The 24,231-nt window shown below is 40.7% G+C and overlaps 2 protein-coding genes across 8 annotated transcripts; both read left to right on the top strand.

Moving 5' to 3' along the window:
* The first annotated feature begins 720 nt into the window (after nucleotides 1-720).
* Nucleotides 721-15,279, top strand: LOC115035700 (serine/threonine-protein phosphatase PP1-beta catalytic subunit). Of its 2 annotated transcripts, none has more exons than XM_029493657.1 (8): nucleotides 721-830; nucleotides 5,664-5,795; nucleotides 12,086-12,316; nucleotides 12,415-12,519; nucleotides 12,647-12,718; nucleotides 12,845-12,996; nucleotides 13,551-13,685; nucleotides 13,774-15,279. In XM_029493657.1, exons 1-8 carry the CDS (start codon nucleotides 779-781, stop codon nucleotides 13,876-13,878), a joined length of 984 nt encoding a protein of 327 aa, XP_029349517.1. In that variant the 5' UTR covers nucleotides 721-778; the 3' UTR covers nucleotides 13,879-15,279. The 2 variants fall into 2 exon arrangements, with proteins under 2 accessions (XP_029349517.1, XP_029349516.1); XM_029493656.1 differs by having other exon boundaries at nucleotides 779-840; nucleotides 5,635-5,795.
* A 1,743-nt stretch (nucleotides 15,280-17,022) lies between these two features.
* manea (mannosidase, endo-alpha) lies at nucleotides 17,023-24,223 on the top strand. Of its 6 annotated transcripts, none has more exons than XR_003840358.1 (8): nucleotides 17,023-17,183; nucleotides 20,191-20,807; nucleotides 20,946-21,055; nucleotides 21,173-21,249; nucleotides 21,413-22,204; nucleotides 22,309-22,358; nucleotides 22,975-23,013; nucleotides 24,175-24,217. XR_003840358.1 is itself a non-coding variant. In XM_029493654.1 (6 exons), exons 3-6 carry the CDS (start codon nucleotides 20,300-20,302, stop codon nucleotides 22,044-22,046), a joined length of 1,329 nt encoding a protein of 442 aa, XP_029349514.1. In that variant the 5' UTR covers nucleotides 17,023-17,183; nucleotides 18,474-18,512; nucleotides 20,191-20,299; the 3' UTR covers nucleotides 22,047-22,808. The 6 variants fall into 6 exon arrangements, 2 of the variants coding, with proteins under 2 accessions (XP_029349514.1, XP_029349513.1); XR_003840357.1 differs by adding an exon at nucleotides 22,814-22,878 and having other exon boundaries at nucleotides 21,413-22,358; nucleotides 24,175-24,191; XR_003840356.1 differs by having other exon boundaries at nucleotides 21,413-22,358; nucleotides 24,175-24,223.
* Nucleotides 24,224-24,231: the final 8 nt, after the last annotated feature.

Consider the following 24,231-nt stretch of genomic DNA (forward strand, 5'->3'; position numbering starts at 1 on the left):
TACACACTGTAATGTAACTGCTTAAGATGTCTGTGATGTTTAGGTCTTTTAACACGATCATGGAAGTATGAATTATATTATTATGTTTTAACAGTGGAATTCACCCCTTTGTTGTATATTAGACACAACTTGCTGTGTAATGTTGCTCAGACAGAGCACCATTAACTGCGACCTAGAAAATAAACAAAAAATGTAATTTTACAACGATGTCAAAATCTTATTTTATTTGTTATTATCTTTAAAGGTAGGATTCATGATAGGACTGTTTCGACTTGAATGCAACAGGTGGCACAGGTGTTTTTGCAAAAAAAAAAAAAACACAAACAATCATGGATGTACAATAATTTCAGCATTTTCAGTATTTTATATGGATTTTACTATATTTCTTTATGATTTTAGAATTGCATAGTGTATTTTACCTTAAATGTTGTGATTTTGCGATGGAGACTTTTCTTTGTCCTTTGTTTCTATTTGTTTTCTTGTCATTGTGTGTGATGACTGCCAAGATAATTAATAATAAAATCTATCGATCTATGAGGTTTTTAACAATTTATTTGATTTTATATGTGTGGCCGCTTGAATGAATAGGATATGTGTAGCGGAGCCAAAATGCAGAAATACGCCCTTTAAATGAATTGAGTGGCTCTTTAAAGCGGATTTAAAGCGGATTTAAAACGTGCTTCCTCCGTGCTCCGCCGTGTCCTCTCGGCGGCAGCGCCCCCTGCTGGCCGGCAGCGGGACTCCAGCCGGCCCGACGCTGAGCCACATCAGTTTGAAGATGGCGGAGGGTGAATTGAACGTGGACAGCCTCATCTCTCGGCTCCTGGAAGGTGAACAACTCTCACATCAGTTGTCGTGGCGGTGCGGGGAGTTAGCCGGCGGGGGGGGGGGGGGGGGGGCTTCGCTAAGCCCGGCGTCGCGTTTGGTCCGCGGCTGCCGCGGTTTCCACGGTAGACGCCGGAGAAGGCGTTAGCTCGGCGGGCTACCGTCTCGCCGCCGTTCCCGTAGTGATCTCCGGCTAGCTCCGCTCGCAGTTACCGTTAGCCGGCCGTGTTTATAAACAGTCCGCGGTAAACGCCTACATTTCTCACTTTTCTCCCCATTAGCTGTCCCAGGGGAGCTAATTCTTATCCTGCTTTTTACTTTAGACGGTAATTAAACTTTCTGCCTTGTGGTGTCTTATTTATTTTTGGGTCATTATTATTTTTTTCCGGTATTCCGTCTGCTTTTATTTGCCACATTTTGTGTGGTCGGTGTGTGTCGAGGAGGGGCTGGGACGTTTGTCCTGTTTGTGTTGATATTAAAACAAAACCGAAGAGAAATCCGTCATGGCGTCAACGTTTGCATCGACCACGAAGGTTAACTTGTGTATGAATGTATTTTTATTTTTTTATTATTTTTTTTCTCCTCCGTGGTATCCACACCGTTTTTCGGCAGCTCGCTTGTCCTTGACACGGTTCATTCTTCTTCTCCTTTTTTTTTTTTTTTTTTTGCCTCCATATCCGAGTTGTCGTTAAAAAATCAAATGGTGACCTGGTTATTGTGACAACATAGCAAAAGGCAACTGGGCCCACATTTAAAAGGAAAACTAATATTAAGCCATCAGACACTGAATCCCTTTACCACTGTGTCATGGGCGCATTAGACCTGTTAGATTGTGTATAATTTTATTTTTTTGATGATGATTTTTTTTTTTGGTCTTGTTGCTCACTGGGATTGTAGGTGTGTTTTAGTGGGGTGTGCTTCAGTGCACTCATGCACACAGGCCCGATGATACACACATCCACCATGAGTGTGTTTGCACAGGTGTATCACAAGGCACAAATGTAGGACGTTTCAAAATTAGACTAGATCCACTGTGTGCTTCTCTGAGCCTGCTCACAAAAATGTTCATATCTACGGGGTAAACCGATCATCATCTGCTGCTGTGTTCACAGTCACATTATTGATTTTTGTACTTGGGAAGTCAAAGGAATTTTTTTTTATTATTGGAGTGTGAGGGCCAGATTTTTGAATTTGGCAAAGACAGGGATGTGCAAAAAAATCCTTCTGAGTTGGCTGTCCACGCGCCAGAGAGAAGGCAGGGGAGTTGTCTATTCCATCGTGAGATCTCCTTTGAGTCGGACCAGACCACTAAGGCAAATTCAGCTGTCCTTGGCATACTTTCCAGTAATATGTGTGGCTCTGTTGGAGATGAAACACTGTGCCAACTCTGAAATGTTAAGATTCGATATTAATTATTGCTGGAAAATGCTGCCTTATTTTGTATTGCTGTTTAATTTGAAGTGAGTTAACGCTACCATGGTTAAGAAAGATCAAAAGTAAAGGTTAACATTTCTTCACAGTCTGGAATTCACTTCTTGTCTGATTCCACTTTTGACTATGAAACAAAATCACCTTTAGCATCACACAGTTGTGATCATCAGTCATCTGAAGGTTGGCAGTAATTGCTATTTGACAGCTACTGCCTGTGACTGGTGGTTGGCCATTTTTGTCATCAAGAAATCTTGTTGGTCCTCCATGCATAAGGATTCCCTCGGCACTCGGCTCAGTCTGCAGAGACTTGTTGCCTGTGTTGCTTGTATTTTTGATAAAAGTTGGCCTTGCCATTGGCATCTTTCACAAGTGGTCAGCTTTGGTGTGATCTTGTTGGTGCAAATTGATGATGGCGTCTCTTCTTGTTGCATTTTTAGCATACAAGCAACTGTTTATGACTGACTGATTTAAATGCTATCATCACACTGGCTTCTTACACAATGGTGAGGCTTTGTAGTTAGTGGTGTGAGCTTAATAAAAAGTTCAAATCAAGTATGGGGTGTTGGTTTTGTAAAAGCAAATTTTATCTGTTGAACAGATCATAAAGGAGTAATAAATCTGTAGTGATTGTCTCCCTATAAGAAATCATTCCTGATGAAATTCAACCACCAGAACAGATTTATTATTTTATTTATTTTTTTTTTTTATGTCATGCTGTGATCTTTATGGATATAATTCTGAATCTCAAGAAAATAAAGTTATGTCATTATGCCTGGTCTAAAAACATATGACTACTCGAAAGGATTCAGTGAATCGGATGGAGAAAATACAGCAGAACTTCAATGATTTTGATGATTAACTGAGTAATATCACAACTGAAAAAAATATCAGCTATTTTAACAATTAATTCTTTATTTGAACAGTTTTTTCCGACGTAAATTTACCAAGTAATTGCACATTGATTGGACAAAACAAGTCATGTAAAGATGCAACTTGGTACTATAACTTAAGTATCGTGCTTGGCCTAAGCATGCTTATTTGGAAGACCAAACAAATATCCTCTTTAGTTGTTTTTCTTTTGTTGTTGTTTTTTCACTTTCACATTAAATAAAATAAATCTCAACTGAAATCAAGACTCATTATGCAACTACAATATCTGCTTTTTGGGAGGGGTTTGCACATTGTTCAGTCTTACAAGAGAATTCTCCGAATACAAAACGAGGAAATCTGAAGACCAAAAGTTTTTATTCTGCATCCAAACACTCATATAGTAGCTTAGTGTATGTAAGCCAAATGTCAGTGACCGCACTTATTCATTGGAATTAAAACTTATTAAACACTGTCGCTTTATCCAAACGTGTACAATCACGTGCAGACAACGCATTCACAAACAGTGATCTGGTTTATGATGGTGGAAAATCCTTGTCATTGCTTCATATTAGCCTTTGCCCCTTAATGTTCTTAAGAACATAATCTCTTTTAAAAGTGCCAGCCTGCAGAAGTGCAAACAGTGAAAGGTTCAGTGTTAAAGCCAAGCATGCTAAGCATCCCTGCTTAACTCACTGCACTCTGAGGAGGCCTGTCTGTCAACTGAAGAGCCCTACTTCTGCAATTTCATGCTTTACACCATGTGCAGCACATGGGTATGAAGCAGGGCAGCTACAGTAGATGAGTGATAAAGAAAATTTATGGTGTAAACTAGGGATGGGCAATGATTTTCAATTAATCAACAACTTTTAAAAAATCTAATCGTTTGTGACCATCATTTTGCCTTTTACAAAGGGACTTTGTTATTTCCCTTGTTCTCAGTGGCACCCAGAAATATGTTATTACTGTAATATGAGAAATAAGGTTTTTATTTTCCATAATTGTGCCTTACATGTGTAGTCAGCACATACATTTATTAAAGCCTTTTGATGCAAGTCAAGGCCAGTAACTGTTAATATGAATTGTTCTGTGGAGGAGAAATAACCTGCATCTGTGTACAGTGTTGTTTTTTGCATAGAGAGGCTTAATAGGCTTAATTCTCCTCAATTAAAGGCAATCGGCGATTAAAAGTCGAATAGTTCCGAGTGACAATCGAACAGAATTTTTTGCTGGAAAAGCACATCCCTAGTGTTAAGTAACAGTTCCTGAAGGCTGGAGGAGCCTGAGAATAATTTTTGGCTCACTGATCCACAGTCTGTGAAGAGCCATATGCACTCTCTTCTCAGAGTTGGTTGGATTACATGACTAATAAGACCGTGGAAGAGAGTGGTGTGTGTGTGTGTGCACACATGGCCATTTATGTCTATACACACAAATGCATTCACGAAGCCTCGGGAATTCCTCACCACTATCCCTTTAATCCATTTAAACTGCTCCCCTTTTGGCCATTTGTCATCCTTTTAAGGAAACAAAAAGACATGTTGGAAAAGGGATTAAATAAATGTCCTGACTAGAATGTATTTGTTTAACCTGGCTCGTCTAACTTTTAGTGGGCGTCAAACTTTTAAGCAATATCAAAATGCTTGTGTTACATAAATTCTCAGTCATGGATTTATCGCTTCTGTTTCCATCATCGATGGTTCATCGTAATGCAGTGTAAATGCATCTGCAAATCCAGTCCATTTACTATTTCTGAAGGAAGAAGTGACGAGCATTTGATCAGGCCGTTCTTCAGCTTGTTACTGAATTTGCATTTTTGGTTGTTTTTGCCTTTAACAGTAATATGTATTTGTGTCATTATGCCATGTGCCTTTTTTTTTTTTTTTTTTTAAATGCCAGTTTATGAGCCTTTGCACTATCCCGGCTTTTCAAAAGTGAAATAAAACACCCAAATCAAAGATTTTAGACCCACAGCTTTTTTTTTTTTTTTTAAATAATAAATCTTCAACTAAATGAAGCTTTAACTTTAGGCATATATTGTGGGCTCCAGGTAATATGATGAGGAAGCAGTTTTTATATATATTCTCATATCTCTGACTATTTCAACTGCTGACTGTAGTCAGTGTTTGCAATTCTCTCCCTTGCTTTCATTGCTAAAAGACAAATCTGCACCCAAAGCTGTGGCAGGACCCCAGGAAGTAGGCTTAAGCTAACTGTGCAACTACACAGCCAATAAACCCACTCTACTGCTGAAGATGCAAGCTGCTCTCGCAGCCTAAGCAGTGGAGTTTTGTATTTTTTTACTTATTTGTTTATTTATTTTAAGTATGGCTGAGATTTAACAGCTATAAGCTACAGAACTGTTACGCCCATAGCTCATCAGATTTTAAGATTGCTCTGCCACAATAGTTCTCCTCCCCCCTTGGGTGAAAAAGTGTTCTTTCATGACCTCATTCTGAGGAACTTTTTGCATAAACACTTATATTGATAAAATAAATAAAAATTGATTGCACTGACAGTTCCTTGCTTCTCCTCTCCAGTGCGGGGATGTCGCCCGGGGAAGATTGTTCAGATGACCGAGGCAGAGGTCCGGGGCCTCTGCATCAAATCCAGGGAGATCTTCCTAAGTCAGCCCATTCTGCTGGAGCTGGAGGCGCCCCTGAAGATCTGTGGTCAGTGTTGTATATTTCTACCCTTATTTTAAGGTCATTTTCTCACCGTCAAGTCCGTCCTTTTCTTCAGCTTGTTACTCTCTGCGTTGGGTAATATCCTCTACTGTGAAATTTCTAAATTGAGATATTTTCAAACACTGGGACATAAATTTGATGTCCATTTTATGTTTTAAGACCATTAAAAAATAATTATGGAATTTACACAAGCATGAGCTGTCTACCAAAAACCAAGATTGTTTAAAAAAAAAAAAAAAAGTACAATAACACTTCAAGTGCATTACTAATCATATGAAAGGTCATGGCAGGCTATAGAGGAAGTAAATTAGAAATGTCTGTGCTTAAAAGTCTAACACACAAGCTTTTTAGCTTTTAGAGCTTTTAAAAAGCTAAACTTTTTACAAGAATAGGTCTTCTGCATTTGCTTCAAATCTGGTCCAGTAATCAATTTTGAATATGCTGTAAAAAGCTTGACCATTTGCTTGTAAACCTTGACAAACATCAAACAGCAACATAATCTTAATTTTTGAAGAGCAGCTCAAACAGAAAGTGGCCAGTGGCAAACTCCCATTCTGCAGAGCACAGCCTGGTTTGCTCAGCCCAGAGCAGCAATCTATTTCTCTGACGCAGAGTTTACTTATGTAACCAGACAGGATAACAGTGCCTCATCCTGGGTCATATATTCAGCCAGTTATTCTCTTCACTGCCCTGTGTATGCCACAGAAGAATACATGGAGAGGGGAATAGAAAAACGTATACAGTGATTGTCTATCAGTTTTACACACATTACATAGAAAATCCCAAGTAGAGCAAAGATATTCCCATTTGCAAGTTAGTTCCTTCTCAGCAGTGGAAACAGCTACCACTATCACACTCTAGCTGGCTGCTGCACATCTCAGCACACTCCCACATGCTTTATTTCTTTCCCCAGTGTAGTGCTGCAGCTGCAAACACTTCTGAACAGTCCAATATATGTGCTAGGCCTTGAAAATACAGCACACAAGCTATAAACTATGTACTGTTCATATCCAGGCGAATTGACAGAGTACATTTGTGGCTGTTTTCAGGCCACTTTCCCTCCCAAACACATTTACTGTGTTTGACTGCTGTTATGTGGCTTTCACATTACATCAACCTCTGAGAGCAGAATTTGTATTTTAAGGAAGCTGTAATTCAATTAGATTTTCATTCCCAGTCAGATTGCTTTTTCCTTGTTTCCAGCACCACAGTGATAAGCACTTTTTTAAAGGTCTGGAGTGCCTTCATGCATGTAGACCTAACCCTGGTACATTACTCTAAAATATGTATGAACATCAGGTGGTGTTATTTGTCATGTGTTTGGTTTCTTTGTGTCTCTTACTTTCTTTGTTCGGATGGTTCTAACCCCAGGCTGATTACTTTCCCTTAACCCACAACAGTGATGGCAGACTTTCATAGCATTTACTATATAGGCCCAGCAGTGAATGCTTTTAATTATTTACCAAGGTCACATGGATCAGGTTCTGCACTTTCTCTCTCTCTCTCTCTCTCTCTGTCTCTCTGTCTCTCTCATGTTGACCTTAATGCCACAGACAAAATTTTGCCAACATTTTTATTACTGTTACTAGTTTTATCATAGATTGAAACAGAATAGCATTCATTTGGATTTTCAAATACAGTGATGTTTTCTTGTTCATTGGCACAAATGATAATAATCAAACTGTCATTGTGTGGTTGTGTTAGATTGTAATTTGGCTACTAAAAAAATCTGGACGGATGATAATGTTTAACAGCACCTTGTAATTACATTTCTCTGCAAACTTACCAAGTTGTTGCTCACTAACCACAATGGGACTTTACTGATCGGGAACAAAATATAATTGATTTGTTAGCCTGTTCAATTAGCTCAAAAACCACAACTGTGGTTGCTCTGTTTTTACTGTTCATGTGTAGTTTTTCGTTTTTCATTTCGTGGTAACATTTATCATTTGAACTGACAGCATGTTATTTCTGTGTTGAATCAAATGCCTTTAATTATTGTTCTGACTACAAGTAGTAACGGAAGAGCAGACTGCAGACTAAAGAGAAAGAGATGAAAATGTTGAATACACTTTAATGTTTTTAAATCAAAAAGGATAGTTTAAAAAGTTCTCTCGTTGTGTTGGTGTCCTATCACTGCAGATCAACATGAAAACACTGTGCAAGGTAATATCTAAAGGGGAATTTCCTTCTGAAATGATTTTAATTTTGGAAAAGACCTGTTAGACTAAACTCTAAACCCATTGATTATCTCCCAGTTTTTGTTGGAGCTGTATGGGCTAAGCCAGTGTAGGGGCCAATTCACAGCAAGCACAATCCATGTATCATCTTTACTTACTGTATCAGGAATATGTCCAAGCATGAGCAATGTGAATGTGGTATTGATATTAAAACCCAGGCTTTTCACATAACTGTTGTTCCATCCCTTCTGTTTGGGAGTTATAAGAAAACAAATCAAGTTTTTCCAACAGAAGTCTCCTCAGGTCTGGGAGTTGAAGGAGAATGACTGCGTTTCCTAAGCACAAGCCTCATGTCTTTTTTTTTTTTTTTTTATTTCAACGTCCAGCTCATGTCTATTCAGTGATGTCATGGAATAACTTGCTTATGAGACAATATTTTATCATGAGATCTAAGTGTAAGTAAACTTATATGTAAAAAAGCTTTACTTGGATTTAAACCTTTCACCTTTTTTACAAAAATAATGACTCTGTAAATGCCTATATAGGTCCTGCTCCCTCATATGTCTGACGCAAATTGTCAAAACTATCAAGCTTCCATATGCAAGCAATGCCAAAGTAGATCTGTGATCTCTCTCTGCAATCTGTCAATGTGTTAAAGTCAACGTTGTATTCTTGCCATTTTATTTTTTATCCCAAAGTATTTATTACATATGCCTGACTCCATTCTCCAAATCTTTTGAGAGGAATTTCTACTGGGAGTGATATAGGATATAGGATGTGATTTCTGTTGGCAAAGACCCCCCCCCCCCCAAATAATGTTGTGCTCTTTGGGTCAACTTACTCCCAGACAATGTATGGGGAGTAAGTATGTATGTATGCCAGATGAAATAATTCGGAAATAAAGGGGAGTACAAACAAATAATCATCTGCATACAAACTTTTTCTATGCTCTGGCACTACCTGTTTTCATGAATAAATTGGAGAGATTAGGACAAGTGGGACAGCCCTGCTCCAGCTGTGCTCCAGCCCGAACTCCATCCATGTTGCAGAGTTGTGAAAGTTAGAAAGGCTAGCATTAACTTTTTATTCTTGCAGTTGGAGAAGAGTAAAGTGCCTAAATAGAACATATAAAATCTTCACAAGAGAAATTCCTACCAAACTCGTTGAAAATATTTGGCATCTAAACTGAGCAGAGTCAAGCTATTATTATTACCCTGCACAGGAATCTATTTTTATTTTGGGTTTTTCAGCTTTGTATTAATCCACTTTGGCCCTCAGTTATTAAGAGGAACATTACAGTGTTGATCATTATTTTTTAAGATAGCAGCATATCATTTTTAGTCTCGAAAGCTCAGGAAAGTGATATCATCCCTTTCCTCCTTCGGAATAAGTGATATCAAGGCCTCCTTTCAGGAGAGGGGCAGCAGCCTTCAGGTTTTCGCTGACATTATGCATCACAGTTATTGGTGTGACCGATTTATCGATGACGTATTTGTTAAGTGAAATAAATTCAATGATTGTCTCTTAACCTAATTTGTAAATCTCACCAATACCACATTAGACATGCCATCGTGCACTTTTATTATTGTAGAGCTGTTTAACAATCTGTGTTGTCCTCTGAGACAAATCTTGCATGGACCTCAAATTCAGCAATCCCCCCCCCCCCCCCCCCCCCCCCCAAAAAAAAAAAAAAAAAAAAAAAAAAAAAAAGCTTTCCGCCTTTTTCTCTGCTTCCTGGACCCCTAATCTCTGTGTTGCTACTCTTGGACTGTTTTGACACTGCAGAGGCAGTGTTGAGTAAATAATTCATTGTCACCCTACAATTCCTTGTGTGAGAGGGGGCGGGAAGGGGGGGGGCGCGACCAATAGTCTTGGTGAAAATTTGTGTGAGCAGCAATAAATCCAACGGCACTAGTTGATGTCAAAACTCAGACCAAAAATCTTGTAAAGCTGATGAGAGTTGGTCTAAAATTATGCTTGGGTCTCATTTTATAAATGCTTTAAAATCATTCTATGGAGAAAAAAAACAAAAGCAAAATTGTTTGGTATGCCATGATTAAAAGATTATTTTATGATCCAGCTTATCCATCTCAATCTCAAGATTTAACTTCAACTTGGATTCTAAAGTCCACTTACCTCTAACTGGGGCCGCTCCAACTGAAATTAAAGTGTATGTTGCCATGTTTGCATATGCAAAATCACACAAAGGTGGCTTTGTTCCTTCATTTCCTTACTCTCCTTTTCTGATCAAACTAAAGGATAATTGAGAAAAACACAATTTTTTTTTTTTTTTTTATGGCTTTATTTCCATTTCTGTTTTAGTGCAGATAGAAGGAAGAATTTTTGTTCACCACATGATGTCTTCAGTATTTACTCAGTCCTCTGTATTCCCTCAATTTTCGCACTGCCAAGACTAAAAAATGTCTGATCAAAGTGTGGTCTTGTTTCTATGTGGAAATCATCTTCAGTTAGATTATCACAATCCGGGCCTAAATTGTTATCTATGCCCAAAGACAAAATAATAAAGGTGTTTGTTGGATATTGTGTTGCATTGTGTTATTCAGCTGGAACAGACATGTTTGATAACCATTTGCTAAAAAACTGGGAAAAAAAAAAACAGTAAGATACTTGAGATGCATGGGATCGTCTTTTCAGTCAAGCAGAAAGTAAAACTCAAAATAAGTGACCAGGATTGTGTTGCTGGAACACTGCATGAATACTTCACAGCTGTTTCATTGAACTATTGATGTTGTATTTTTGAGTTTACATCAAGACTCTAGATGGAAAGCCAGGGCTGCATGTCCAAGGCTGAAAGGAAAAAAACATTCATGGTAAAACACAAACCAACTGGCTAAGTAAAGAATAGGATAAGATGAGGATTGACTTCAAACATTCAGAACTATCCGTTTAATCGGTCGTTTGCACAGAACGCTATGCTTTTACATGCCTTCGCTAAACACAGGCAAATATATATATTTTTATATAGGCCTATTTGGTGCCAGTGGTGGTTTGCGTTTTGGTGCCTAGATCACTGACAGGCACCATCAAATTGAAATGAGGCCTGCCAGCCACTGATGACTCCAGCATAAAGTGGCAATTTTTGTTGGTTATTTTAATCTCAAGGCCAGACAGCTGCACAGCTTAACAAGACCAATTTGGTGCCATCTTGTAATGAAGCATTGCCATAAAAAGAGTGTGGCACATGAATTAGCTTTCCGTTTTGGTTGCAATAAAACCTGTTATTATTGTCAAAGCCATTCTGGTGAGGCTCTCTGCAGTCATCTGGGTCTGGAACACTTAGCCCAAATTAGAGCAGCTCTTACGTTGGTGCAAGAGGATATAAAAGGAAGCAGGTCTTGGCTAGTTGATGAAGTGAGGGTCCCCTGCAGAGAATCTGTGCTTTGGTGAGAAGGCCTCTAGCTCATCACAGCCTGACCAATGTCAATGAGAGGAGAGGGTGACCATAAATCCTGTGAGACATGTTCGAATTAAAGTTAGTTTCCACAGATGTGTGGATGTGCATCCTTTTATTTTTGTTATCAGCCTGGTTTGTGAACATTCTCTCCTTTGCTCACTCATTTCTCATGGTATTGATCTGGTCGCAGCTGTAATGACTCATTCTGTGTGTGCATCCGTCGGCTTGCTGATGCAAGCCAAGTAAAGTATATTCACTATATTTTATCTTTACTAACTGACATGTCTGGGTGCCTTTTCTTCAGAGAGAGAAGACAGTTTGTACACATTCTTGAATATGTGCTGCAGTGACATTTACATGTTAAATCCAATAGTCAAGTGACTTTTCATAATCTCCCCTTCATTTTCCATCACCAAATTTATTATAATATACCTTTTGATTGAACTGTCTTTAATTCCTTTATCTGTCTGGCTACATCTGCAATAAGATAAATAATAATGTTTTTTGTTATTCTTAGTAGTTACTGGTGCTATTTTTTCTTATTTATGTACTTTATACTCATAAATTGGATGGCTGCCAAACCCAGTTTTGTGCAATGCATTTATTTTTTATGAATTAATCTGTCTGTCAGATGTCTTCCTTTCTTTCTTGGCCACCGCTGACCTCCCATGTCTTCTCAGGTGACATACATGGGCAGTACACAGATCTGCTGAGGCTGTTTGAGTATGGTGGCTTCCCTCCAGAGGCAAACTACCTCTTCCTGGGTGACTATGTGGACAGAGGGAAGCAGTCCCTGGAAACCATCTGCCTCCTGCTGGCCTACAAGATCAAATACCCAGAGAACTTTTTCCTGCTTAGGGGTAACCACGAGTGTGCTTCTATCAACCGCATCTATGGATTTTACGACGAGTGTGGGTAGAAGTAATTTCATCCTTGCACACAAACATCCCTGAAGTGTGTGTATATATTACATTACATTACATTAACACATCTTTGTGTGCCCCAACAGGTAAGCGCAGGTTCAATATTAAGTTGTGGAAGACTTTCACTGACTGTTTCAACTGCCTCCCCATTGCTGCTATTATTGATGAGAAGATCTTCTGCTGCCATGGAGGTTAGAGAGCTACTTTTGGCACTTGTTTCCCATCTTTCTCTCTAATCCAAACATTGGCCTTTTGATGGTGCTCAAAAAATATGTTTGGACTAACTATACTCCAGTCATACTTTAACTCCTGTTTTAGGACTCTCGCCTGATTTGCAGTCAATGGAGCAAATTCGCAGGATCATGAGACCAACAGATGTGCCTGATACAGGTAGTGTGTGTGTGTCTGTCTGTCTGTACATACATACATACATACATACATACTCTGGTGCATCCTCATCCTCGAAACTGAACTTCTTTGCTTCCTTCTTGGCTCGCTCCTCTGTGTGTCTCTCAGGCTTGCTGTGTGACTTGTTGTGGTCAGACCCGGATAAGGATGTCCAAGGCTGGGGAGAGAACGACCGTGGGGTCTCTTTCACATTCGGGGCGGACGTGGTCAGCAAGTTCCTCAACCGCCATGACCTGGATCTCATATGCAGAGCTCATCAGGTAATTATGAAAGGAATAAAAGGGAAGAGCCTGAATACAGAGTGTAAACACAGCAAGTGTATAGTGAGCAATTTGCTCTTGCATGGTGTGTGTATAATTACTGTGGCTGATACAAAGATGGAACATAGGAAGTCAGGTCCACAATTCCCTGCTGCCATTTCATCATTTTTTTCCCTGTGTGTCAATCATTTGAACTTTATTCAACACATTGTCATTATCTATTTTTTTGGCTTATTATTTTAAATGGATAATATAGCAGGGAAGGACAAGTTGGTGTTTAGTTACTGGGCATCTGTAAAAGTAGTCATTAGGTACATGTACCTGTTTTTATACAGTAAGTCTTCTATTAATTGATTAAATGACTGAACAACTAGCTCTACAGTACTTGCTGCATATATTTTGGCTTTATATTGGGCCTTTCATATTGACTCAAGTGTAGGCGGTTTTGTATACTAAACCTGGAAGGCACAGTTGGACTTTGAAAATAGCTAAAGATCTGTTTCTTAGTATTGATTGCTGTAGGCGTTGGAATAATGCCATTTGTCTTCTAACAGGTTGTGGAGGATGGATACGAGTTCTTTGCCAAACGCCAACTGGTCACACTTTTCTCTGCTCCAAATTACTGCGGAGAGTTTGACAATGCAGGTGGCATGATGAGCGTCGATGAATCCCTCATGTGCTCCTTTCAGGTAGTGTGAAAACACAACGCATTTATGATAACTGAATTCTGATATTAGACACACTCACACATACAGTCCCTTTGTCTGTGTCCTGAAGATCCTAAAGCCCTCAGAGAAGAAGGCCAAGTACCAGTATGGTGGTGTAAATTCTGGTCGGCCCGTCACCCCACCCCGCACCACCCAAGCCCCCAAGAAGAGGTGAACATGCAGCCTTTGTCTCCCCCACCTGCTTTCCCTGTCTGTCCTTGGTCTGCCATCATGGCAACCCCTGTAACTCCCCTATATAGCGAAGATACAGGGCTTATCTAATTGCCCAAATCTTTCTCCCCCCCCCCCCACCCATCCCTTCCCCATCTCTACTGACAGCTCTTTTCTTAATGTGTACGTGTACATAAATTTGCTGTGACCAATCTGTTTTATTTTTTTGCCTGTTTGTTGGTATTTTTGATATTATTAACAAATAATCTTAATGGTGGTTTTACTTCCAGTTCCATTTGAAGTTTTCTGAGGTTCTATGTCATGTGAGGACATGCCTTTTCTGTTTAGAGGGGCACAGTGACTGAATTAGAGGGATTCTTTTTCAGTTGTACAAACCCAAAATGGAGATTGAAAATTAGCTTTTGCCTTGACCTCTCAAAAAGTGGAAAGAATCCTTCCAATAAATACAATGAGACTGATATGTCCTTGCAATGCTCGGTCTGTAAACACAATAGTATTTCCAGTATTCCAGCTTAATTTTTCAGATTCATCATAGCTCGTGCAGTGCACTTTGCAGTTGCAGTGCACAGGCACATTTTGTATATTTAACCATTGATGAAGTGCACCTCCTAGAAATAGCTTAAGAATGTGACAAGAATGGCTTGAATAAAATATAGAGGCTAAATGAGATGCTGCTGGCAGTGGACAAGCTGTAACTAAACATAACACCCTGTGGAGATCAGTTCCTTCACTGTTATGTTTCCCTGTGCCTCAACCCCACACCCACACAAAAATATGGCGCTTCTCATTCGAAGCTGATATTCTTTCCTGGGTATATTTCTTATTTTATCTCAAGACAGTATCTCTATGTATAATCCTGATGATTTAGAGTTGGAAAAAAAATGCCAGCAACCCTCCTTTTCCATCACCCCAAATGGTCAGACAGAAAACAAAACCTGGTGGAGTTGGGGATGTGGCAGAACCATGCGGTTTTAGTGTATGATAGTGATGCCATCTGGTGTACAAATGCAGTATTACAGTGCTAAGCCGCTTTGCGTTATAATGCCAGTGCAACGTGTAGGAGGTACTTCAGTTGCCTATTCGGCTGATCGGTCATTAACCTGGTCGGCAGTAACATTTCAGTCTACCGAAAATAAGATGCAGTCGACTCTTTGTGGAAAACAGTTGCCTCTTTCTTTGTTTTCTTTCTTTTTCTTTTTGCTCTTTGTGGTATTCTTTCTGTTGTATTTCTAAGTTCTCTCTTCACATTGTTTACTTTTTATTCACTTAACTTATTTCCTAATAATGATAATAAGACAACAATGAGGTGTTACCAAAAGCTGTTTTGCAATTTGTACAAGTTTGTTTGAAAGTCTATAAATTCAATAAAATGGATGGAAACTAAAATGATTGTCTGTTTTTCTTATTCCCCTGTATCAGTGTCTATGGAAACATTGCAAAGTTGTTCTTCCCTGTAAACCTTTTGGGTCTCAACCTACAGGATACAGCCAACTTCACATTTGCAAACTCATTAGCTCATAGTTTACACCACTGGGGCTGGAGGATTCATCTGACCCAGTTCAAAATGTTTTGCATTCACCTTGAAGGTCACCAGCAGGAGAAAACATTTGCCCAGGAGCTGCAACAAGATTTAAACAGATGATCCACTGTCCCACTTTTTGAAAGATGTGTGCAATAGATGATGCTCTGGAGAAAGAACTGAAGAGGAAAGTTATTACATTTGCATTTGGCTCTTCTAAAGCAATGCCTGTCTGTCCAAGTGGCTACTTATGTAATTCTTGGTGTTGGTTATTTACATTTAGATTAAATCAATTTTAATATTCCATTATCTGTCCTAGTGATGGGAAGTTCGGATCTTTTTAAGACCCCAGGTCTTTTGATCTCTTTCAGTAAAATTAACAAATCTTTTTTCAGCCCATTTGCTCATTTCGTTTGTTGGAACCAGTGTGGTGCTGTAGCTTTCATTTGAGTAATGACTGAAAAAGCACTGAAGAGCAACATGGTTTGCTTCACTTGGCATATAATACACAAGTTTGCTTTTGTTAAACTACTGAGCACTCTTTTGGGCCCAAACCTACTGAAGCTGAATTTACTGATTACTTCCTTTGCTGGTAGGAGAGCGCTCCGCCTATCATTAAAAAACTTCTCATTCTGTGATGGCTGTTCACTTTAGCCTACCTGGTCACTGAAGACCCGAAGTGTATGAATTTGTTCCAACAGAAAGGCAAATTAAACCTCCATCCCATAGCTACATAGCTAACCTTAACTTAACTAACATCAGATAGCTCTCCTCACCTGTAATAACAGCACTGGTCATGTTGCTGTTGTAATCATGTGAATAATGAACGAAAGACCAGAAGACCCATAGTTATGTGGCGCGCATACGCAGACCAGGGAAGAAAGAACAAATCACCCACTGAGATGACTTCTTACTCCCGAGTCATACAAAATATTAGTTCAAAATGAACGAATCGTTCAGGGACGACACATCACCAATCTGTATGTTTTCCATCAGTGTCCTCCCAGCTGACAGTGGGAGGACAACAGTCACCGGTCTTTCACAGGCCTAAAACAGAGACAGCCATTCACGCTCACACTCACCTAAAGCATGAGTGCCAGGACTGTGGGAGGATGCCAAAGTGCCAGGTGGACAGGACAATCCAACCGTGTTCTTAGCAGGCCTGGGCTTTAGACCCAGAACCTTCCTACTGTAAACTGACAGTGCCACACACTACAATCATCTCTCATGTCCGTGATCTGCCTTACCCGCCGACACAAAGCGCCTGATGAAGACCAGAATATTTGCTGCTTTTCTTTTGCCTTTCTTAAATATATTTGGGTTTTAGGATTAATTACAAAGAAACTATGTGAGGTGAATGAAGAATTTGGAACAGCTGTGGCCCTGATAACCTTTGAAATCCCTAAATGAATGGACTTGTGTGCGTTTGGACGTAATACACCATCCGAAAACAAAGAGGGCAGCACCGATCACTGCGGCTCATGAAACTGCTCCGGTGACGGCTGTTGATTGGACGAAAAACATCACGTGACATCAGACCGATACACGGCGTGGATTGGGTTGAAGTCGCTGCGCGTGCGCGCGCGGAGCACTTACAGATCCGTTGCCTTGGCCAGGACGGATCCTGAAGCAGAAGTGCAGCCCGAGTCCCGTCCTCTGGATCACATGCAGAGAGGATAACGACAGCACGGCCGTTCACACGGAGATGATTTCATGAAGAGAGACAAGCGAAGGGCTGCCGATCATAAGTCCAGAGCTCATCAATGCAGGTAGGGCTGAGGGATCATCTGTTTTCGCTGCTGCTGCTTTTTCTAAATGTTGTCAACCTGCACTAGCTGAAATCAAAGTGATCACCTTGTGATTGTTACATCCGCCGTCAGAGCCGTCAGTCATCCTCACGGTGCGGCGCTGTCCGTGTCAGGGCCGGTGTGTCAACCGATTTGGTTCCCCCCAAGTTCCTGTTCCCCTTTACGCTGATTTACTAGTGAGTTGTGCGTTGTTGCTAAGTTACCGTACGTACCTAAGGAAGAAACGCAAATAGAATTACAGCTGGGTGTACGGAAAGCTAAATGGAACAAGCATGTGTAGGTAACTGGTATGCTGTTTATTATATAACAAACAAATTGAGGGTGCATTTGTTCGGCTTTTCATTGTCAGTCTTTGTGTAAATCGATGCCAGCTAGCCTAGCTATTAAGTTAACCTCACTGTCGGATTACTTACGCTAGTTAGTCGCTTCCGGGTCACATGGTGTGCTGGAGCCAATCACAGCTCACTCTGGGTGACTACGTCAGCACGGTCAGGTGACGTAACTGTGAAATGGTGTGAAATGGCGCAAATGCAAGCGGCGATTCGAGCAGCTCGGTAGCGCAGTGGTAACGCCGCCGCCCCGCATCTGGGAGGGGCGGGTTCGATTCCCGGCCGGTCATGTGACTGAATGTGTATGTATGGTGTAATGTAACCTCGGGGTTAAGTGACTGTACTATCTGTAATGATGTAAATGTATCACGTGATGTAGATGTAATGTAAATATAATGTAAGTGTTGATTTGTATGGTTTGATGTATATAATGTGTATGTATATAATGTGTATGTATGTAAAGGTCCATTCCCGGTGTGGGCACCTGAACGTGTCTACAGTTAGTTGGTTGCGAGTAATGGACTGGGCTAATGCAGATACGGCGCCCCCCCCAGGACCTAGGCCGAACCAGACCTGACGGGTGACGGCACCCCTCCAGGAACGGACCGAGACCAGACCGGAGACAGGACGCGTCCACAGACTAGACCAGTAAAAGCAAACGAGTCACCCACTGAGATGATTTGTTTTAGTGATTATGTAATATTTGAGTTTCTTCCTAATTGAAACCCTCCCCCCCCCAAACAAATGGTTTGGCCACCGAGCCTTCGCTAAGCCCCGCCCCCCTTGGTTACTGTTGCTATGCTATGCTAGCCTGTTCTCTGTTGTCTGGAGTTCGGTAGGAAAATGTCAAGTCAGCATCAGTCCAATCCAGAACAAGAAAATAAAGTGTTAAGAAATTTTCTATAGAAATGTTTTTTAAAAGGTGGTGACGGTGAATTTGGGACGAGAAACGTAGAGCAAGGTAAGAAACAGGGCCGTTAGCTTGTAACGTAAGCTAACTGGCCAGCTCTAATGCTAACGTCCATTAGCCTAGCTTGTATTGAAGCACCATTTCACAATTTCACATTTACGTCACCACGGTTAGGTCAGGCGACGTAACCCTAAATGTATGTAATGTGTAAAGGTCCATTCCCGGTGTGGGCACCTGAACGTGTCTATGTGTCTACGTGTCTACGAGACCGGAGACAGGACGCGTCCACAGACTAGACCAGTAAAGCAAACAAGTCGCCCACTGAGTGGAACTATTTTAGTGAAAGCTTATGTAATAGTTAAGTATATTAACTTGTTTTCTTCCTAATTTGAACTCCCCCCCCACCACCACCACAACAACAACAACAACAACTAATGATTTGGCCACCGATCCTAAGCCCCGCCCCCATTGGTTACTGTTGCTACGCTAGCCTGTTGTCTGAAGTTCGGTAGGAAAATGTCCAGTAAGCATCTGTCCATCATCCAGTGATCAGAAAGGAAAAGAAAGAAGAAGAATAAAATAAAGGGTTGAGAAATATTCTATACAAATGTTTTTTTAAAGGTGGTGACGGTGAATTTGGGACGAGAAACGTAGAGCAAGGTAAGAAACTGGGCCGTTAGCTTGTAACGCCAGCTCTAATGCTAACGTCCATTAGCCTAGCTTGTATTAAAGCCCGACACAAAACGTTATCTTTGACAGAAACAGCTGAGTTTGGGAGCGCCATCAGAAAGGAAGAGACAGAGAGGGCTCCAGCTGCAGTCAGGTCACAGAGAAAGTGACATGGGGGGGCAGAGGAATTTATTTAACATGTTGGCTTTATTTCTGCACAAAGATATTGACCGCAAATTTAGAAGAAGTACTCCACCGCTTCAGACACAACAACACAAACAAGGACCGGGACATTACTCGTTGTTAATGTTTTGTGTGTGTGTGTGCAGGCGGACAGACCTGTATTCTGTAATGAGGAGTTGGACCGTTTAGTTGTAAGTGATGTCCACAGAAGACATCCAAACTCTGGCTACAAGCTAATGCGTGTGTATCACCACGTGTCTTCTTTAAGTACGCACGGTAACAGCACCTACGCACGATTCAGCAGTAAATCAGCGTAAAGGGGAACCGAATCGGTTAACACACCAGACTAACCTCACAGAGGAGCCCGTGAGCTTGTTCCTCTGTTTTTAAATATAATAAGCTCACACTATTTATCTTATTCAATTTGAATTATGTTCACTCAACTTTCAATGAACAATTAAAGAAATTATCGGAGGTACTGATGTTGAAGACAATTGTTGGTTGCAGCTTTACACTGTTCCTGTGATGGAGGATGGGGGTGTTTCAATAAAGCATAACTAATGAACATATTTTTTAAAAAGTAATTAAGTCTTTAAAACTTTTAATATTGATTTATTGTAAAAACAACACTGCTCTGCTCTGTTGTCCCCTTTGCCTGGTTGGTATAAATTAGAGCTTAGAAGATAAATTGAAAAATTTTTCAATGTTTTTGGATGATTTAACTGACTAGGATGGTAAATTGTGACCCTTTACGAATCATCTTATGGTTTTGATGAACATTTTCACTGTTTTCTTTCATAGACCATGCGGGTATCTTTCTGTCTGTGATTGCCTGATCAAGTGATGTAAGATGTGATTTGTTTCTCCAAACCTCCAGGCTGAACAAAATCCTCTATGAGCGAGCATTGATGGCATCCTCTCCAACAACAGTTCCTCACTGCGGTCTCAGCGATGAACTGTGGAAAGCCCAGAGCACACGCTGAAGAATGGCAAGGTTGAGGCGCAAATCTTGCATCACATTAATTGCTCTGGTGTTGCTTGTCCTCATCATAACAGTGAAAGTGCTCACACCTGAGGACTCTCCATTCAGCAGCCCTGTGGGCGCCAAGCTGTTTCCAAACAGAGAGAATGACAATCGCATGCCGAAAGAAAACAACAATAAAGCTGAACATTTTAAAATGAATGACTCTCCGAAGTCAGAAAGAGATGAAGAGCTGGAGGCTACACTGAGGAAGTTTCCTCCTCCAAACTACTATGTCCACGCCTTCTACTACACATGGTATGGGAACCCCAGGTTTGATGGAAAATACATCCACTGGGACCATCCACAGCTGCCACACTGGGACTTTAAGGTGGCTCAGGAGTATCCGCAAGGAAGACACAGTCCACCTGATGACCTTGGGTCCAACTTCTATCCTTCTCTGGGAGCTTACAGTTCCAGGGACCCCTCCATTATAGAGGCTCATATGCAGCAGTTACGTACAGCAGCTATAGGTAAGAGAGGAATCCCATCTGGGTATTGTTAGACTGAGGTATATTATATACTGTGAACATTTTATGTATTTTTGATCTGAATGTTTTCTTCTATATGAGGTTTAAGTTTATATTTCAACTGTAACTGTTTATTCACAGGTGTCATTGCTGTTTCCTGGTATCCTCCCAACACAAAAGATGATAACGGAGAGCCAACAGATGACATTGTGCCTTTGCTGCTGGATGTGGCACAGAAATACCATATTAAGGTCAGTAAACAGCAACAAGCTAAATCTTTGCTGTACAGAGTCCATTTAGACTAAATCAAATAAAGAATATTAATCTAAGCTGTCAGTTGGTTATGTTGCTGTAATTTCTGCTTGCAGGTAGCTTTTCACATTGAACCATACAAAGGGAGAGATGAAGCCAATATGTTCTCTAATATCAAATATGTCATCGAAAAGTGAGTAGAGTTGAGTTTCTTCAGTGTCAGTCTCACGATTTTACATTCTTGAGAAAGATTTTCGTCATGACTCATTGCACTCATTAATAATTCATGTTCGCCTCAGGCTTTTCCACTGATATTTTCCTTTCTTCGGTCATTTATATGCTCCTTTTTTCCACAGATATGGCGAGCATCCTGCTTTTTTCCGGTACCGGACAAACACTGGCAAGCTTCTTCCACTCTTCTATGTGTATGACTCATATCTGATGAACTCTGAGCAATGGGCCAAACTCCTAAAGCACACAGAGAGTAACAGTATCAGAGATACCCCATATGATGCAATCTTCATTGCCCTTCTGGTAGAGGAGAAACATAAGAGGGATATCCTGACAGCAGGCTTTGATGGTGTCTACACCTACTTTGCCACCAACGGGTTTTCCTACGGGTCAACACAACGGAACTGGGACTCTATTAAAGCGTTCTGTGAGGATAACAACCTGGTATTCATACCAAGTGTGGGCCCAGGATATATTGACACAAGCATTCGACCTTGGAACTTCCAAAACACTCGAAACCGTGTTAACGGCAAATATTATGAAACCTCACTGAGTGCTGCTTTAGAAGCAAGGCCGGATTTTATTTCTATAACATCTTTTAATGAATGGCATGAGGGGACGCAGGTTGAAATGGCAATTCCTAAAACAAGCCACACTAAGTATCTGGACTACCTGCCCAATAAACCTGCAATTTACCTGGAGATAACTCGCAAGTGGGCAGCAATATTTGGTGGTGAGCGACGGAAGTGGCAGGAATGATCAGACAAAGAGCCCTAGCATTTATTCCTGGTTGTATGAAATAATTACTTGAAACCTAAATGAAGTTGCACAGTAGACCACAAAATACAAATGATGATTAATTGTATACAAAAAGGCAAATTATTTGCAAAGGCACTGGCTTTGCAAATAACCTGCAGGTAACTACTCAATTATTTTCATTTCAGCTGCATTGATGTATGATATTTTTGTAGGTGAATAATTATTATTATTTTAAATGATGTGCTATTTTGTGTTTGCACAGTTATCAGCATGCTTTATCGCTGTTTCCAGCATATCCAGCCAAAATTGCGGGTAAGCATGATCTGTCTCCCTGTAATCTGTGACTATATTAAACCTCACTAGAAATAAATAAAAGTGCATCCTGGAAAATTTCGAAGAAACGAGTAAACAAAGCAATCTGGTGGTATAAAGCTGTTGCCTCACTCTGCTTCCAGCACAGTCTCACACAAAACACAGAAAGAAAAGGCATTGCATGCATCTTGATTTCACACAGGCATGCCAAGCTTAATCCCAAAAAAAATCAAAGGACAGCACTTCAGCTATTGAAACAGGATGCGGCAGCAGCAGCTCACTGCCAGGATGGATGGTGAAATCAACATCATTTAAATCCCTGGAACACTTTGTATTTTGTAGTTATTGGGTCTGTCACCGTTAATACCTACCTGGTGCTCGTTGTCATGGCATCTAGAAATAACGTGCATCACTTCAAACCACTGATTAAATTCATTTGTCTGAAACCTGTTTAGTAAATACATTTTCTTGTGGAGAAGGAGAAATCCAGTTTCAGGATGCCGGTTGCAGTTACCCATTGGTGCGTTCACTGTCATTTTGAAGCCTCAGGTTTTTAAAATGGTTGCTGTCATGTTGATGGGTTTTGTTTTGCTTTTTGTTTGTTTGAAACTGGAAGAAACCATATTCGGAGGAGAAGGCTGAAGAGGAGTGAGGGGTGAGTCTAACTGTTTCTGTACTTTGTCTCTGTGAGGGGTTACACTTGTCAATCACACGATAGCCACGCCCTGATGAATACCCTCTTTTATGCTCTATTTTTCTTCAAATTGCACTGTAAATATTATAAAATTAGCATCTTGCTGTATTAAAAATGACTTGAAGCTTACAATTGAGGCCAAAAAAAGCCCACCACGAAAACATTTGCTCGGGTAATAAATCAGGTAAGAATTAGGGCAGTTTTCTCATTGTCATCTTTTTCCAGCCAGTGGAGTCGCCCCCTGACGATAATTAGATAAAAAGTAGATTTTTAAGGCACTTCCACATTGGCCTCACTTCTCAGTCCCAGCGTGTGGACACAGTCTCTGCTTGGACTGTGGAAATATTTTCAGAGCTTCTTTCACAGCAGGGACCAAAAGTGAAGCTAGATCTCTGAAGCTTTCAGTTCTTAAGGACTCTCAGCCCCAACTCTTCATGGAGGAAAACGCTAAAGTGGCCCTTTAAATTATTACCTGAACTACATGTTGTCACATTTTTAACCTTTTCCTGCAATAGTTCAACCCCCCCTTTGTTTAGGGGCCTTGCTTGTTGCAGCATCTCACAGCTGATGTGATCACATGAGGCGCAAACTTCGCTTTAACCGAGGCCTGGTTGAGTTACCGGCTGTGGTGCACCATCAGCACCGACAGGCGGACACAGTCATCAGTCACAGGCAGCCATGAAGAGCCGCCACACAAACCTCCGGCTGTTTTACCATCCTGCTGTCAGAGGAACCTCTTAAAAAAAAAAAAAAAGCAGCACAAACACGCCACCTGTTTATTCGCATGACAACCTTAAGCTGATGATTGAAGTGTAATATTGACTAAGGCAGAATCTCAGCATCCCACCCCACACACACACACACACACACACACACACACACACACACTGCCGGCAGCTGCATTGACGGTAAACAGAGGAGGGTAGCGCATGGGCAGCCAGCAGAGCATTATTCCACATCACATCACATCCCTGCGCGTACATGGCGTCCTCACACACCGAGCCATGAATGCAGTGTGCAGTCTGACGGGGTAGCAGCCAATTCTTTTTTTTTTAGAAACATTTTCCCGTCTTTTTTTTATTTTTATTTTGGATTTTTATTTATTTTTTATTTTTTTTGCAGCCATCATTCCCTGCGTCGGTGTGCAGCAGCAGCAGCAGCAGCAGTCGGAGTTGGGGG

This window comes from Echeneis naucrates, chromosome 22 (assembly GCF_900963305.1).
Source record: "Echeneis naucrates chromosome 22, fEcheNa1.1, whole genome shotgun sequence".
Classification (NCBI taxonomy): domain Eukaryota; kingdom Metazoa; phylum Chordata; class Actinopteri; order Carangiformes; family Echeneidae; genus Echeneis; species Echeneis naucrates.